This window comes from Chionomys nivalis, chromosome 22, assembly GCF_950005125.1.
Source record: "Chionomys nivalis chromosome 22, mChiNiv1.1, whole genome shotgun sequence".
Taxonomy (NCBI): domain Eukaryota; kingdom Metazoa; phylum Chordata; class Mammalia; order Rodentia; family Cricetidae; genus Chionomys; species Chionomys nivalis.
Window position 1 is genome coordinate 47629690 of NC_080107.1, and position 15192 is coordinate 47644881.

At 51.8% G+C, this 15192-nt stretch overlaps 1 protein-coding gene across 1 annotated transcript in view; it reads left to right on the forward strand.

Moving 5' to 3' along the window:
• Nucleotides 1-9221: 9221 nt before the first annotated feature.
• Nucleotides 9222-15192, forward strand: part of Eng (endoglin) — a 39030-nt gene continuing 33059 nt past the window's right edge. The window contains exon 1 of the mRNA XM_057754779.1: nt 9222-9655. Coding sequence (XP_057610762.1) covers nt 9589-9655 — 67 coding nt within the window. The 5' untranslated portion in view covers nt 9222-9588. The remainder of the gene's footprint in view (nt 9656-15192) is intronic.

The following is a 15192-nucleotide window of genomic DNA, read 5'->3' on the forward strand; positions in this document are numbered from 1 at the left end:
TGGGGCTTATGGAAGGTTTATAGCCAGGTAGGAATGTCTGTAAACCCAGCCCTTGTGAGACTGAGGCAGGAGGATCGTCATGAGCTCAATATCAGCCAGGGCTACAATGGCACCACTCTGTCTGAAGGAAAAACCAAAACTAGGGCCTGGAGAGATGGCTCAGTATTTAAGAGGCCTTGCTGCTCTCCCAGAGGTCCAGAGTTCCGTTCCAGGAACTCACGTGGGAGTGGGGATGAGGGCTCACAGCTGCCTGTAACTAGTTCCAAGGGACCTTAAGCCCTCTTTCTGGATACCAAGGGCACATATTCATGTGCGCGTGCGTGTACACACACACACAAGTGTGTGAACACAAGCGCACACAGGCACACACACAAAAATGTCTTATTTTTAAATCAGGTCTACGGCTGGACAGGAGCTCAGTGGGTAGAGTATTTGTCTAACACACAGAAAAAACTCCAGGTTTTAACCATGGCACACACCTGTTATTCTAGCATGTGGATCAGAAATTTAAGGTCATCCTCAGCTACTTAGCAAGTTCAAGGCCAGCCTGGATTTCATGAGACCTTGTCTTAAAATAAGTAAATAAAATAAAAACAAAGCAGGTCTAATGCAGGGGTCGCCTCCGCGCAGCTGGTCCTCAAGTCACACTGCAAACAGCTCAGGAAAAGCACCAGCTCTACAGTGGGAGAAACCGAGGTCAGAGATAGGCAGTACCCTGCGGGTGGGGACCAGGGTCTTCTCTGGAGTTACAACGAGAGTATGGTGGGTGTGGTCGGCATCAGAAGGTCACCGGTGCCGTCATTGTCTTCTGGTCTCTACAGACGTTCCAAGCAGCTGCTCATTGTGACCTGGAGGATTGTTCTCCAAAGCTTGTAGGATTAATACCCCTATATTCACAGAGTCTCAGACAGGGCACACTCCGTGGAAGGCATTGGTGGGGTGGTGGCCTCATATGCCTCCCCTGGAATGCACCCCTGTGTCTTGGCCTCAGGGCCCCCTGAGCGCCTGGCCGGAGGCACTGAAGTGGGAGAGGAAGGAAGCAGGGAGCAGAGGAGGCCAAGCCTGTCGCCTTCCAGCCCAGAGAGGGGCCTCGAGTAAACAGGAAGGCCTGGCGGCTCCACGATGGGGGTGCTCAGAGGGCTGGGGGCCAGGCGCCCTGTGAACACCGGGGTTCCACTGGGCAAGTAGACTCAGAGAGGTTGTTGGGCTTCCCCCAGGCCACACAGCAGCATTTATTACCCTCCCCTGCAGCCAAGGCCCTCTCACTGGCTTCAGTTTACCCTCTACAAACTCAGAACACGTAATCCAGAGGTTCTGGAGCCCTGCTCGGGGGAGGGGGGGAAGCTCGGCCTCCTGAATGGTTCTAGTGAGTTTTTCATATATGTATATGAAAAATGTCTTCATAAGAATATATTTAAACTGCTTAAATTGTCGGGAGAATTAAGACAACAATTCAGGGTTTTTTTTTGTTTTGTTTTGTTTTTTGTTTTTCAAGACAGGGTTTTCTGTGGTTTTGGAGCCTGTCCTGGAACTAGCTCTTGTAGACCAGACTGGTCTCGAACTCACAGAGATCCGCCTGCCTCTGCCTCCCGAGTGCTGGGATTAAAGGCGTGCGCCACCACCGCCCAGCAAGACAACAATTCAGGAAGAATCCTCTTGATTTATTTATTTATTTTTTTTCTGAAACAGGTTCTCCCTATGTATCCGTGCTGGTCTGGAACTCAGCATTCTCTTGGGTTCTGGGGATACTTGAGATTTTGGGGCACAGGTTGCCACAGGAAGGTCTGTGTGACTCCTGTTGGGGACAGAAAGTGGTTCTGAAGGACTTTGCCCTTCTGATGCAGGGACCCTGACCCTGGGGCCAGCTGCACCTGGGGAAGTTGTCCTCCCTCTGGGAGACTCTGTCTTCAGGCTCATATGCCTCCAATCCACATCTTGGGGTCTCAGTTTGTCACTTACGAGACCGGGCACTGGGCAAGCAGGTGACAAGGTCTGTCCTCTGGGTGTCTGGAATGCTCGCCGTTCCCAGAGCCCACAGTCAGGCAGTGTGATTCACAACCATCGCTAGCCGTAGCTCCAGGAGATCCGCTGCTCCTGGCTTCCTTGGGTATTACACGCGTGGGCACATGCCCACTATGCGGTTACACACACACCTACACAAAAATAAAAATAATACAAATTGAGCTGGGCATGGTGGCACATGCCTTTAATCCCAGCTCTCAAGAGGCAGAGGCAGGTGGATCTCTGAGTTTGAGGCCAGCCTGGTCTACAGAGTGAGTTTCAGGAAAGCTAGAGATACACAGAGAAACCCTGCCTCAAAAAACAAACAAAACAGAATTGGCCTTAAGGGGAAAAAAGGAGAGAGCAGCAGCCTGGTGCTTGACATCAGGAAACTTCTGCTCTCGATGGGAGAAGGACAATGTATCAGTGGCCTGAAAGCCCGTGGGTCACTGGAGAGAGACATTTCATTTTGTGTGTACAGGTGTTTTACCTGTGAACGTGCCTGGTGCCCACGGAGGGCACTGGATCCCCGGAGCTAAAGTTACAGTTGGTTGTGAGCTGCCGTGAAGTGCTGACATAGGTGCCCTGGATAAGCAGCCAGTGTTCTCAAAGACTGAGCCATCAGGAGAGGCCATCTTAAAAGTGATGGTCAGGGGCTGGAGAGAGGGCTCAGCTGTTAAGAGCACTGGCTGCTCTTGCAGAGGACCTGGGTTCGGTCCTCAGTACCCACACGGCGGCTCACAACAATTTGTAACTCCAGTTCCAGGGAATCCATTGCTTCTTTTCACCTTAGGCACTGCACACATGTGATACACATATGTACGCCCAGGTACACGCACACACACACACACACACGCACACAAAATTAATAGTAAAAGGGCTAGTCAGAGGAAGCCTTGCTGATGGTGTGCCTTTTGAGAGGAGATTGAAAAGAGGGGAGAAAACCCTGTGGTCCCTAGAGATGTCAAGCGGGGAGCTGAAAGAAGGGTGGGGTGATCATGGTGCCGCGTGAGAACCTTGGCTTTTACATTCTGAGTGCGATGTTGCCCGAGCGGAGCAAGGGTAGAGCCAGGCTCGGTTCTCTAGGGCCGCCTGCGCGAAGTAGAGAAAGGGCTGTGGAAAAGGAAGAAGGAAGCAGAACTCAGTGAAGAGATGACCTCGATGTTCCCAGAGGGAGGGATTGCAGAGGCCTGGGTTCTGCCAGCCCTGGGGTCATGGGGGAGGCCTGCATGAGTGACAGCCAAAGGCTGTAGTGACAAGAGAGACCTAGAGGCAGGCAGTTTGTGAGGCTGACCAGAACCCTGCCTGGGGCTAGGGAGTCAGAGGCATCCTGGAACCAGAGCTGGGGAAAGGCCTGTGGGGAGGAGGGGAAGGGGTGCTGGTGTCTACCAGGCATGGGAAGCTCTTTGTCTGCAGTATCAAAGGGAACAGAATTTTCCAGTTCCGAACTGGGGAAGCGTGGAAACAGTCCCCAGAGATGCTGAGAGAGTGTGGGTCTGTCAGATTAAGGTGGTTTGGGTTTGTTTACTTAAAACAAGCCTGATATAATGCAGGCTACCCTGGGCCTCACTGTGTAGCTGAGGATAACTCTGAATTATTCTCCTGCTTCAGCCTGGGTGCTGGGATGACAAACATGCACTCTGTCAACTGAGATGCACCTCAGATCCAGTTTGGTGTTTTGTTTTTCAAGACAGGGTTTCTCTGTGTAGGCCTATCTGTCCTGGAACCAACTTGCTCATAGACCAGGCGGGCCTTGAACTCACAAAGATCCTCCTGCCTCTGCCTCCTGAGTGCTGGGATTAAAGTCAGGTGTCACCATTGCCTGGCTCAGTTGGATGAGTTTAGCTTTTTTTTTTTTTTTTTTTGGTTTTTCGAGACAGGGTTTCTCGGTGGCTTTGGAGCCTGTCCTGGAACTAGCTCTTGTAGACCAGGCTGGTCTCGAACTCACAGAGATCCGCCTGCCTCTGCCTCCCGAGTGCTGGGATTAAAGGCATGCGCCACCATCGCCCGGCGAGTTTAGCTTTTTAAAACTTTGTTGTGTGTGTGTGTGTGTGTGTGTGTGTGTGTGTGAGAGAGAGAGAGAGAGAGAGAGAGAGAGAGAGAGAGAGAGAGAGAGAATGCCTAGTCATTCATATGAAGATCAGAGACAATCGGAAGGAGTATTTATTTCTTCCATCATGTAGGTTCTGAGAATCAAACTCAAGTCACCATCAGGCTTGGTGGCAAGTGATTTACCTGCCCCCTACACCTCCTAATTTGGCTTTCTTTTTTAAAAAAATGTTTTTGCTTTATGTATATGATGTTTTTGCCTGTGTGTGTGTATGTGTGTGCACGCCATGCGTACGCCTTTTCTGGAGGCCAGAAAAGGGTGTCAGACCCTCGGTTTGGAGTTATGTGTGTGTGTGCCACTGGGAACCAAACCAGGGTCCCCGGCTACTCTTGCTGAGTCCTCTTTCCACTCTGGCTTGGCTTTGGGGACAATAGGCAGACTTGAACTCATGCAGGATCCCCTGTGTCTGAAGTACTAGCTGTGATTACAGGCCTGTGCCACCATGCCCTGCTGAGTGTCTCTGGTCAGAAGCAGCTCCTAGAAGGGACTTCAACCTCACCCCTCAGACTAGGAGGATCCCATCACATATTCTGGTCAGGACGTGTCGATGGGCACAGGAGTTCAACAGCTCGTGGTGTAGGACTGCAGGGGACTGGCACAGGACACGTGCTGTTTGAGGCCTTTGTACTCATAGGGGCAGAGGCAAGTTCACAGAGGTCTGTCCCCTCATCTGAGTTCAAGTCCCTCAGGTGACCTGTCACTGGGCTAGAACGTGACATCATCGGTCACTGAGGTCGGAGAAATCCTGATTTGGAAGTAAAAGTGAACAGAAAGGGAAGGGGTGCAAGGGTCATGCCTGGGGTGGGGGATGGAGAGGAACCAGCAGGAGACAGATAAGGTGATCTGGAATGTAGGAAGGAAACTAAGACTGAAGGTTCTAGAAACAAGAGAACACCAACGGGCTGAAATTTGCATATGCTCTGCCTCTCTAGGAGGGCCCAGCCCTACACACCCTCTGCCTCTCTCCAGCCCTGGGTCCTTGTGCATCTGGACCTTTTTGTTTCTTCCACCGCAAAATGAGGATGGGCTGTGAAGAGGCCTTTGGCGCTGGGCCTGGTAAGCTCGTGAGTCGGGAGCCTTGTCATTCTTACCTTGTACTTTGAATCCTACAGGGCGGCTGGCTGCCCTCCCTCTGTGCAGCTGAGCACACCAGGGCTCCTCAAAATAGATATGTCTTGCCCAAGGCTCCCTGACTGGCATGGGGCAGAGTCAGATACCCAGCCCCCCTTCCCCATGCCTGAGCGGATCTGACCCTGCTGTTGGGGATCAACAGCCCCTGGCTGCAGGCTGGGGCTGGAGACTTACAGCCGCCTTGGGGTCCTTAGGGGCCGCCTGACATTCCTCTGGTGGCCAGGGGCCAAGGTAGACGTGCTCCATCCCTTCCTGCTGCTCAGGCCTTTTGGCTCTGTCAGGAGGAAGATGGAGACCAGTGTGGAGGCCATGCACAGGTCCTGGCTAGGGGCCATGTGTCTCCTGGAGTGTGCACAGGGGGACCGGAGAACATCTGCCTTGGAATTAAGGCAGGAAACAGATGGCAGGCTCCCCAGGGACAGCTTTGGGAGACTGTGGTGGGGGGTATATCAGCATAGATGAGGACATACAGGGAACTCTCACCCTGTGCAAATGTTTGCTCGGCCTGTTGGGTGAGGAGGGGGACCCAGTACCTGGGCAATGTAGCATCACTCTGGCTGGGCTATGATCCTCAGGGGAGAGAAACGGCTGGTGTGGGGTCAGCCTTTTGGGAACAAAGCCGAAGACTGTGCCCTTCTTCTTTGCCCTTGTCTGTCCTTCGGGAGCAGGGGAGCAGGAAAGTGGATGTGTCCCCAGAGGGAGAGAGCACGCTGGGAGCAAACCACAGCTTACTCAGATCGGTGCCTGGTTGCGCTGTGCTATGATCACTGCGCTGCTGGGGACAGAAGAATCAGCCCAGGACTGGCCTTATGTGCTAGGGATCAGAAACAAGACTTTTTTCTCTGTGCCTCAGTTTCCCCATTCCCACAATCCTCTGTCCCACCTTGACTTCCAGGACACCTCAGGATTTCAATAAATATATCTTGCTGGGCACAGTGATACACATTTGGAATCCCAGCACTTAGGAGTCTGAGGCAGGGGGATTGCCTTCTCAATCCTTCTAGAAAAAGGAAAGTATCATAAGAATCAAAGTCCCACTGGGCAGTGGTGGCTCATGCCTTTAATCCCAGCACTGAGGAGGCAGAGGCCGGTGGATCTCTAAGTTTGAAGCCAGCCTGGTCTACAGAGTGAGTTCCAGGACAGCCAGGGCTACACAGAAAAACCCTGTCTCGGAAAAAGAAAGAAAGAAAGAAAGAAAGAAAGAGAGAGAGAGAGAGAGAGAGAGAGAGAGAGAGAGAGAATAAAGAAAGTCCTTTGACTCGGTGAAGGAACAAAGCAGCAGAAGTCATCAAAGTCTCTGCCCTCCTGGGACTTGTAGTGACATGCACTGGGTGTGGGGCGCCATCCAGACTTCGAGTGCCTGGGATTAAAGCTTCCAGGTCTAGTGTCTCCACACCCTTCACTCCCTCAAGGTCCCTTACAGTCCACTGGTTGGACTTTCTTTCTCTGGTTCTTATCTTTTTAAATTTTTAAATTACATTTTATTTTTTTACTTACTGTGTTTTTATGTGTGTGCGTATGTAGACAAACATATGGCACACATGTAAGGTCAGAGGACAGTTTTGGGGAATCAGTTCCTTGCTTTCTTCATGTAGACCCCAGGAATCAAACTCAGGTTGCCAGCCTTAGTGGCGAGCACTTCTATCCTCTGAGCCATCTTGTAGGCCCTTCTTCCTTTTTTTCTTTCCTTTCCGGTATTTGGAGAGAGGGTCTTGCTATGGAGTCCTGAGATGCCTTACTGTGTTGTGTAAATAGGGCTGTTCCCAAATTTGTGGTCATCTTCTTGCTTCCGCCTGTGAAGAACTGGGATTATTGGTGAGCCCCATGAACTGCCGCTCCACAGATTCCCCCCTTGTACCAACCCGGAGCTTCCCCTCTTTTCTGGAGAATGCACTGGGTCTTATGATCTGAATGGAGATGGCTTGGGAAGGGTCTTTAAAATGAGAGCCAGGCATGGTGGCCACATCTCTAATCCCGGCACTCTGGAGGCAGAGGCAGGTGGATCTTTATGAGTTTGAGGCCAGCCTGGTCTCTGTAGCTAGTTCCAGGACAGCCAGGCGACATAGTGAGACCCTGTTTCAAAAGACTAAAAAACAAAACAAGGCTAAGGGAGCAAGCCTGGGCTAAGGTGATTGGATCACCCTGGGATAGCAGTGTCTGTGGAGACAGGTTAAGAACCCTGGAGTGGCAGGCCAGCCCATCTCTGAAGGGCCAGAGACACAAAGCCTTGATCCTGGGGGGTCCAGAGTATCCCCTGGCTATATCACCTCATCCTGGCCATCCCAGTCTGCTTGGCTCGGATGGCGGCAGGCGTGGAGCCTGGGTTGAGGGCAGCAGCCATGAGGTGTCCGCTTTCTGTGCTCCTTGGCAAGCCGGCTTCCACCTATGTGAAACAAAGCCTAAAGGAGTAGACCTCCTGTTAATGGTGACAATTTGGTACTGATAAGGTGAATGCCCAGGGTGGGTCCTGGTGTGGAGTTTAGCCCTGGAGCTGGGCTGACTGTCCCCAAAACAGATTCTGTTAGGACACGTAGAGAGAAGCTCACGTCACCCTGCTACTACCCCTGTTCTGCCTTCTGGGTCCTGGTGTCTTTGTCCTGCCATCCCCAAAAGGCCTGGTGAGGTAGGTCTCCCATGCTTGCCTGGGTGGGAGCAAGCTGACCTTTCTCCCAGCCTGCCTTCAGGGGTCACACCCTGCCTCACATCAACCCCTGCAGAGAAAACTGCAGGCCTGGTCACCGAGGCAGGAGACACCAGAGGGCACCTAAGAGGCAGACCTGAAACCCCAGGCCAAAATCTCCTTCAGAGGCTGCACTTGCAGCCTTCTTCCTCCCTAAGACAGGTACTCCACTGGCCCCATGGATAAAGTCCGTGTGTACAGGCCTCCAGAAGGTACTTCTTGGCCTCTCTGCATCCTTGCTATTGCCCCAGGATCATCCAAGTTCTTCCTGCTTTGGTGCCTTAGCTGAAGCTTGGTCCTTTTTTGGCTGTCTTCACTTGTTGTGTCTGGACTCCCCCGGGAGCTGATCCTTCCCCAGATAGTTCAGGCTTTCTTCTCGGAGTGTTCTTGACCCTAAATGCCACCTAGTAACATGATGGGCACACATTTTGTGTTTGCTATTTGCGAAATGAGCATGGGCCTTTCTAGGATTGTCGCCTTAGCTGAGTTAGCGGGGGTTGGCAAGCAGCTCCTGCAGGACCTGGCCCAGGGCTAAGTGCTGTAGCATCTGGTCCTCGAAGTGTCCCAGGAATCTGGAGAAAAGGACAGAGCTGTGCCCTGCCTTACAAACAGGTAACTGGAATTAAGGACTCAGCTCCAGGCAAACCCAGGGCCATCTGACTTCAGAGATGCCCTGAAAGGCTATACCTGTTCCTGCTTTGAGACAGGTCTCACTATGTCTATATAGCCAAGGCTTGCCCCCAACTCACAGCCCTGCTGCCCTGGCCTCCACGGGGCAGGGATTAGAGGCATGTGCCCCCAGAGTCAAGTGCGTGTTTTGTGCCTTTGGGACTGTGTGGGCCCAGTGAGTACAGCCTCAGCTGCTCTATGCTAACCTGGGAATGTTTCTTCCTCCTGTTGGACCTCAGTTTCCCTGTCTGTAACACAAGGTGCACAGACAAGAGCAATGCTTCTGGAAATCTGCATTGCTGCTGGCAGGGACCAGCTAGAGTCCCAGGCACCATCCTTCCAGGAGGCTATCTTGATCCATCACTAGTTTCCTCATCTGTAGGAGGAGCCTGAGTTATTGGGGTTTCATCCAGAGCTTGACCCCAGTCTGGTTCCCAGATGTGCCCCCAACAACAAGTCTTGGCAAGGGTAGATGGAGGGTGGTGTGTATGGCGGGGAGGTCTGCCGACTGGGTCCTCCCATCACCCTGCTTCCCCCATCCCAGGGCCCCCCACCCAGCGACAAAGCCTGTGGCACTTCCTCTACCCGCCTGGCAGGCAGCCTGACCCGGCCCCTTCTCTAAGGAAGCGCATTTCCTGCCTCTCTGGGTTGGACTGGATGAGCTGAGCTCCCTGCCGAGGACGGTCAGACCCCAGCATCCATCTGTGTCCCGTCCCCAGGCCAGGACCGCTGCCGGCTGCTGTCCAAAAGAGCCCAGTGTCTCTTTCCCACCATCCAGTCAGCTAGAGACTCAGACTCCTGCCCTGCTGTGAGTCTCGAGCTCACTTCTCCTGACTTCTCAGCCGCCACCTCAGAAGGCTGGAGCAGGGACGTGGTCGCTCCGGCCGCCTGCTCCCTTCGGGTCCCCGTGCGAACTCACGCCGGCCCCGGCGCCCACCCGCAGCCCTGCCTCTGGATACCGGATAAGGCCCAGCGTACAGACTCCCAGGTGGACAGCATGGACCGTGGGATGCTCCCTCTGGCCATTGCCCTGCTGCTGGTCATCTACAGCTTCGTTCCCACAAGTAAGTGTCCAGCGCCATGGCTGGGGACACAGCCAAGACCAGGCCCTGGGTGTTTCAGGTCTAAATCCTGTGTCCTGAGCTCATAGCTGGTGGTAGGAGGCAAGAACGGGATCACCAGCTATTTCAGCTTAGTGGGACTAGAAGATTACACAGGATGACAGACTTAAGCATTAAGAGTCTGGGTCGAAGAGGGATAAGCTGTTTACTTTAGCTCCGGGACCTGCAGTGTTCAACTATCAAGGCCAGGAGCCAGAGGCTGGCCATCTGGGAGTACACCCTCCTGTCTCTGAGGTCTCTGAGACTTGAGCGCCCATTTGAGGAGGTTCAGAAGGAGGCACAGGAGAAAGTTATGACCTCCGTGTTTCCTTATGTGATCTTAGAAGATGTCTTGAGGCCTCTGAGTCGGGAGGGGCTGAGGTAAAGGGTTGTGGTGACATCATTTGTCAAAGAGTTACCAGTTTGAAGTCCTCCTACTTTTCCTGGGCTCTGCCCACTCCCGGAACCCCACTGAACCCACAAAGGCCATGTGCTCTGCCATGCCTCTGTTCCTCTTCTCAAGAAGGGCACAGGGTCATTTAGGGGTTCTGTGGGTCTTCTCAACCAGACTGACGATTAAAAGTGACCTCAGGAGGGATGGTGGGGACCCTAGACCACAGTCTTACTCAAGGTCGGTCTCAGTGGGGCCTGCTTCTCCGTCACCCCTACCTGCGGACGGCTACCCACCCACCTGAAGATTCAGGGGCTTGTTCAAGGGTTGGGATGGACTTCCAGGAGGCAGCAGTGTGGGGAGGATGTGGGGCTACCCCCGCATCTTAAAGTCTGTAATTGATGGTAAATCTCTTGCCACCACCTCGTTGGTCAACCGGAAATTGAGTCTTAGAGGCTCTGAGTGACTTAGCAGGGATTTGACTCCAGGCCTGTGGTCCCCAGAACCCTTTGCTCTGACCATGTGACCCTGCAAGATGGCTGCCACAATCACCCCGTTTCCCAGGAGAGAAACTGGAGGCTCTGACCCTCCAAGTCCACCTACTATGCTGGGACAGGACTCCAGGCCTCTTCTTCTGGGCTTGGGGACACATGCACAACCTTTAGGGTCTGACTTGTAGCACGGATGGTGGGGTGTCAGAGTCTAGATAACTTTTCAGATTTTAGGTAGGCTGATGGCACTGGCGTGACTATTCATTCTCTTGGGGCTCATTTCAATCCACTAACCCTCAGTTCTCATTTGTCACCCCAGCAATGGCCTCTCCCCTACAGACCCGAGGCACAGACACCCTCAAGGGTATGAAGCAGCGGTTCCCAACCTGTAGCTCTCACACCCATCGGGGGTGTGTGTGTGTGTCATAAGACCCTTTCATAGGGGTCTCAGATATCCTGTGTATCAGATATTTACATTATGATTTGTAACAGTAGTAAAGTTACAGCTACGAAGTAGCAATGACTTTGTGGCTGCGGGTCCCCACAACATGGGGGACCGAAGTAAAGGGTCAGCATTACGGAGGATGAGACCCATTGGTCTGCAGATGATGGCAAAGTAGGTAAAATAGCCAGAAAGTAGGGTGTTCTGATTCATAGCAATTTTCTGGGTGTGCAGCTCAGTGGTAGAGCTCTTGCCTACCATATGTACGGTCCTGATTTTTAAAAAAAATTACACATATTTACATATGCACACATGCACAATTTATTTTAATTTTTTTTATTGAGAAAAGGTCTCACTATATAGCCCTGGCTGCCTAGGACGCAGAACTCAGTAGACGGGGGTGGCAGCCACTGGTGCATCATCTTCTCAGGATGGAGGGACAAATCGGAGCAATCTTCCGGGGCAATTCAGCTCAGTAGAATTGTATAAGGCCATGTAAAGCTCACATCTCAACTTCAGAAGTCAGTGTAAGCCAGGTTGGCGACACACGACTGTAGTCTCAGCGTTCCTGGCCAGATTAGATTACATAGTGAGTTTCAAGCCAGCCTGGACAGTAATATTCTGTCTTTAAAAAAGTCTTCCCTAGAGAGTTATTTATCACCTCTGTAAGGACGTGTCACCCATGGGTACCTGTAATATACCCCAACAGCCAGATTACACCCACCAGCAGGGGTTTCACTGAAGAAGTCAGGATGTCACGGATCCAGCAGCCACCGCAAAGCCAGTGGGTACCTTCACTATGACACACAGATGTATAGAACACACAGTTAGGATCCTAAAGAGCAGTCCATACCAGTGGGTACACTCACTATGACACACAGAGGTAGAGAGCACACAGTTAGGACCCTAAAGAGCAGTCCATACCAGTGAGTACATTCACTATGACACACAGAGGTAGAGAACACACAGTTAGGACCCTAAAGAGCAGTCCATACCAGTGGGTACCTTCACTACAATACACAGAGGTAGAGAACACACAGTTAGGACCCTAAAGAGCAGTCCATACCAGTGGGTACACTCACTACAACACACAGATGTAGAGAACACACAGTTAGGACCCTAAAGAGCAGTCCATACCAGTGGGTACCTTCACTACGACACACAGAGGTAGAGAGCACACAGTTAGGACCCTAAAGATCAGTCCATTTCTTCTAACGAAACAGTGATGCTGCAGTTTACACAGAGAAACTTCTGGAAGGATGTTCTCTCGGTGTGACTGTTCTCCGGTAAGGGATTTTTCTCTAGAGGGCTTCCTAAGACAAATTCTTCTGTCCTGGATTTGTTTTATTGTTTTATGTGTAAAAATTTGTTTTGTTTTGTTTTTTGAGACAGGGTTCTCTGTGTATCAGCCCTAGCTGTCCTGGAACTAGCTCTTGTAGACCAGGCTGGCCTCAAACTCACAGAGATCCGCCTGCCTCTGCCTCCCAAGAGCTGGGATTGGGATTAAAGTCATGCACCACCACTACCCAGTCAGTATGATTGTTTTACCTGCATGTACATCTGTGTGCCCAGGGAGGTACAGACGGTTGTGAGCCTCCAGGTTAGTGCCAGAAATTGAACCTAGGTTGTCTAGACGAACAACAAAAGCTCTTAACCACTGAGCCATCTCTACAACCCTGGAATTCAGTTCTTAAAGAGCATCTTAACTATGTGTTTGTTCTTTAAAGAAAGCAGATGAGTGAGGGATGCTGGGAATATAGCTCTGTGTCACACACACAATTCTCGATTAAGGCTGGACTATCACTCAGTGGCAGAGCATTTTTCTAGACTATTACAGGTTCAAGCCTCAATACTGGAAAAAAAAAAAAAAAAAAAACACTCCCAGAACTATTAGCAGCTTCTGGGCTTTGCAAGGTAATTTCGATCCTTCAGATGAACATGTGAGAGTCTTGTGGACCCTTCTTAAGTGCTTTCCATGTCATCATTGAGATTCTATAACCGTCTGTTCACCATTCTGGAATATTCTGTCCCATCCCTGGGCCATCATCTGAACAGCAAATCCGTTGTTGAATATTTAAGTGGTTTCTCCTTTTGTCCCAGTTTGGTGCATGTACCTGTCCCCGCATTTTGGTTTCTTTCCTTTGGAAGCTTCTGGTACTTGTGGCCCGAGCCTGGCGTCTAGGATTAGGCGCTGCTGCTGAGTGGTGTTTCTGGACTGTAGACAGCCATCTCCCTGAGGCTGGGGCAAAGTATGACCCGGAGCCTCCATGCTGCTGACCACCTGGGTGGGGATCTGGGACTCACCGCAGTAGGGGCTGGCGACACAGGGGAGAGACACACTCCAGAACCTCCAGGAAGTGTAGGGGGATGGGATGGGACAAGGACTGCGTTGATCAAGACAGTGGTTCCCTGGGCGCTATGCGGACATGGACACTAAGAGTCTCCCTCACATCACAGCCACCTGTAACTACAGTTCCAGGGACTCCTGCTCTCTGGCACCCACAGCCACGTGCACACATGCATGCAGTGCACGGAAACTCGTGTAAGCACGCACATATACACACAGAACAATAATATAGATCCTAAATGTTAAAAGGTTCTCTCTTACCTCAGCCAAGGATCAGAGAAGCTAAGATGGAGGGACAGAGGACTTGCTCAGTGTCACATGTGGGTCAGTGCTGGGGACTTGGAGCTCAGGCCCACTCCAGTGCTCCAGGGCCTCCAGGCAGATGCGGGTGAGAGGGAGGCGATCAAGCCCAGTGTACAGGTGAGAGTGTCCAAGATTTCAGTAAGCAACAGGTCCCAATTTCCACCCCAGGCCGTCTGCTCCTGACCCAGTCTCCTCTCTGGGCCCACTGGTAGCCAGGCATGGGAGACTTAGACACCTTTGCCTCCAGACTGCTTTGGGGCAGCAGTCCTGCAAGTTGAGGGGAGCCCTAATCCCAAAGCAAGCTGCAAACACCACCAGTGCATAAATGGGGCGATGAGGATGCCAGCTGACATTTATTGGGTGCTTGCTGTATACCAGCATGGCGGTGCTCACGCCCTCAGAGTTCACTTCTGTCACCCTTTATGACAGACGCAGACTGGAGTCTCGGCGATAAGAGAAATTGCCAAGTAACACAGACTAGCGTGGATAGCCTGGCCCTAAACCTTGGAGCAGTCATTTCCATGAGCTGCCTCAGGAGGGACAAGCACCTTCCTGTGACCCTATCCCTAATTCCAGGAACTCGGCACCTTGTCCTGGTCCTGCAATGGCCTTCCCTCTTAGATAGGACCCTGGGACCTTACCTCTGCTGTCAGTGTCCTGCCTTGCATTTGCCACAGATAGAACCTCAGGACATCTCAGGCCCCAGAGGGAAAGCAAATCCCAGAGCAGTAGGAGGGAGGCTGAAGTCCGAGATAAACCTTAGAGCTCGCTGCACAAACGTGTGTTCTGGCCCAGCCCAGCCCAGATGATTGACAGGGACATGCCGAGCCAGACTGTCCGTGTGCTTTCCTTTGGGAGCGCAGACACTTAGGAGCTAAACAGCCACAGCCAGGTGTGGGTGAACTTGGGAGACTGAGGCAAGAGAAGCAGAAATTCAAGATAAGCTCCAGTTACACAATGAGTTTTAGGTCAACCTGAGCTGTAGGAAACCCTGTCTCAAAAACAAAGCAAAACAAAAAACAACAACAACAAAACAAACAAACAAACAAAAACTAAAAAACAAACAAAACCAGCACTGGAGAAATGGCTCAGGGGTTAAGAGAGCTCAGGACATGGGTTTGGGTTCCCAGAACCCATGTCAAATATCTCACAAATGCTTTTTGCTTTTGTTTTTGTTTTCCGAGACAGGGTTTCTCCATGTAGCCTTGGCTGTCCTGAAGCTAGCTAGCTCTTGTAGACCAGGCTGTCCTCAAACTCACAGAGATCCGCCTGCCTCTGCCTCCTAAGTGCTGGGATTAAAGGCGCGCCACCACCGCCCAGCCCTCACAAGTGCCTTTAACTACAGCTATAGGGGATCCAATGCCCTCTTCTGACTTCTGCAGGCTCCTGTACAAATGTGCACACACTAATTAAATGAACCTTAAAGAGAGAAAACCGAGGCTGAAGAGATAGATATGGCTCACTGATTAACAACACTTGTTCTTGCAGAGGACCCAGGTTCTGCTCCCAGCACCCACATGGTGCCCC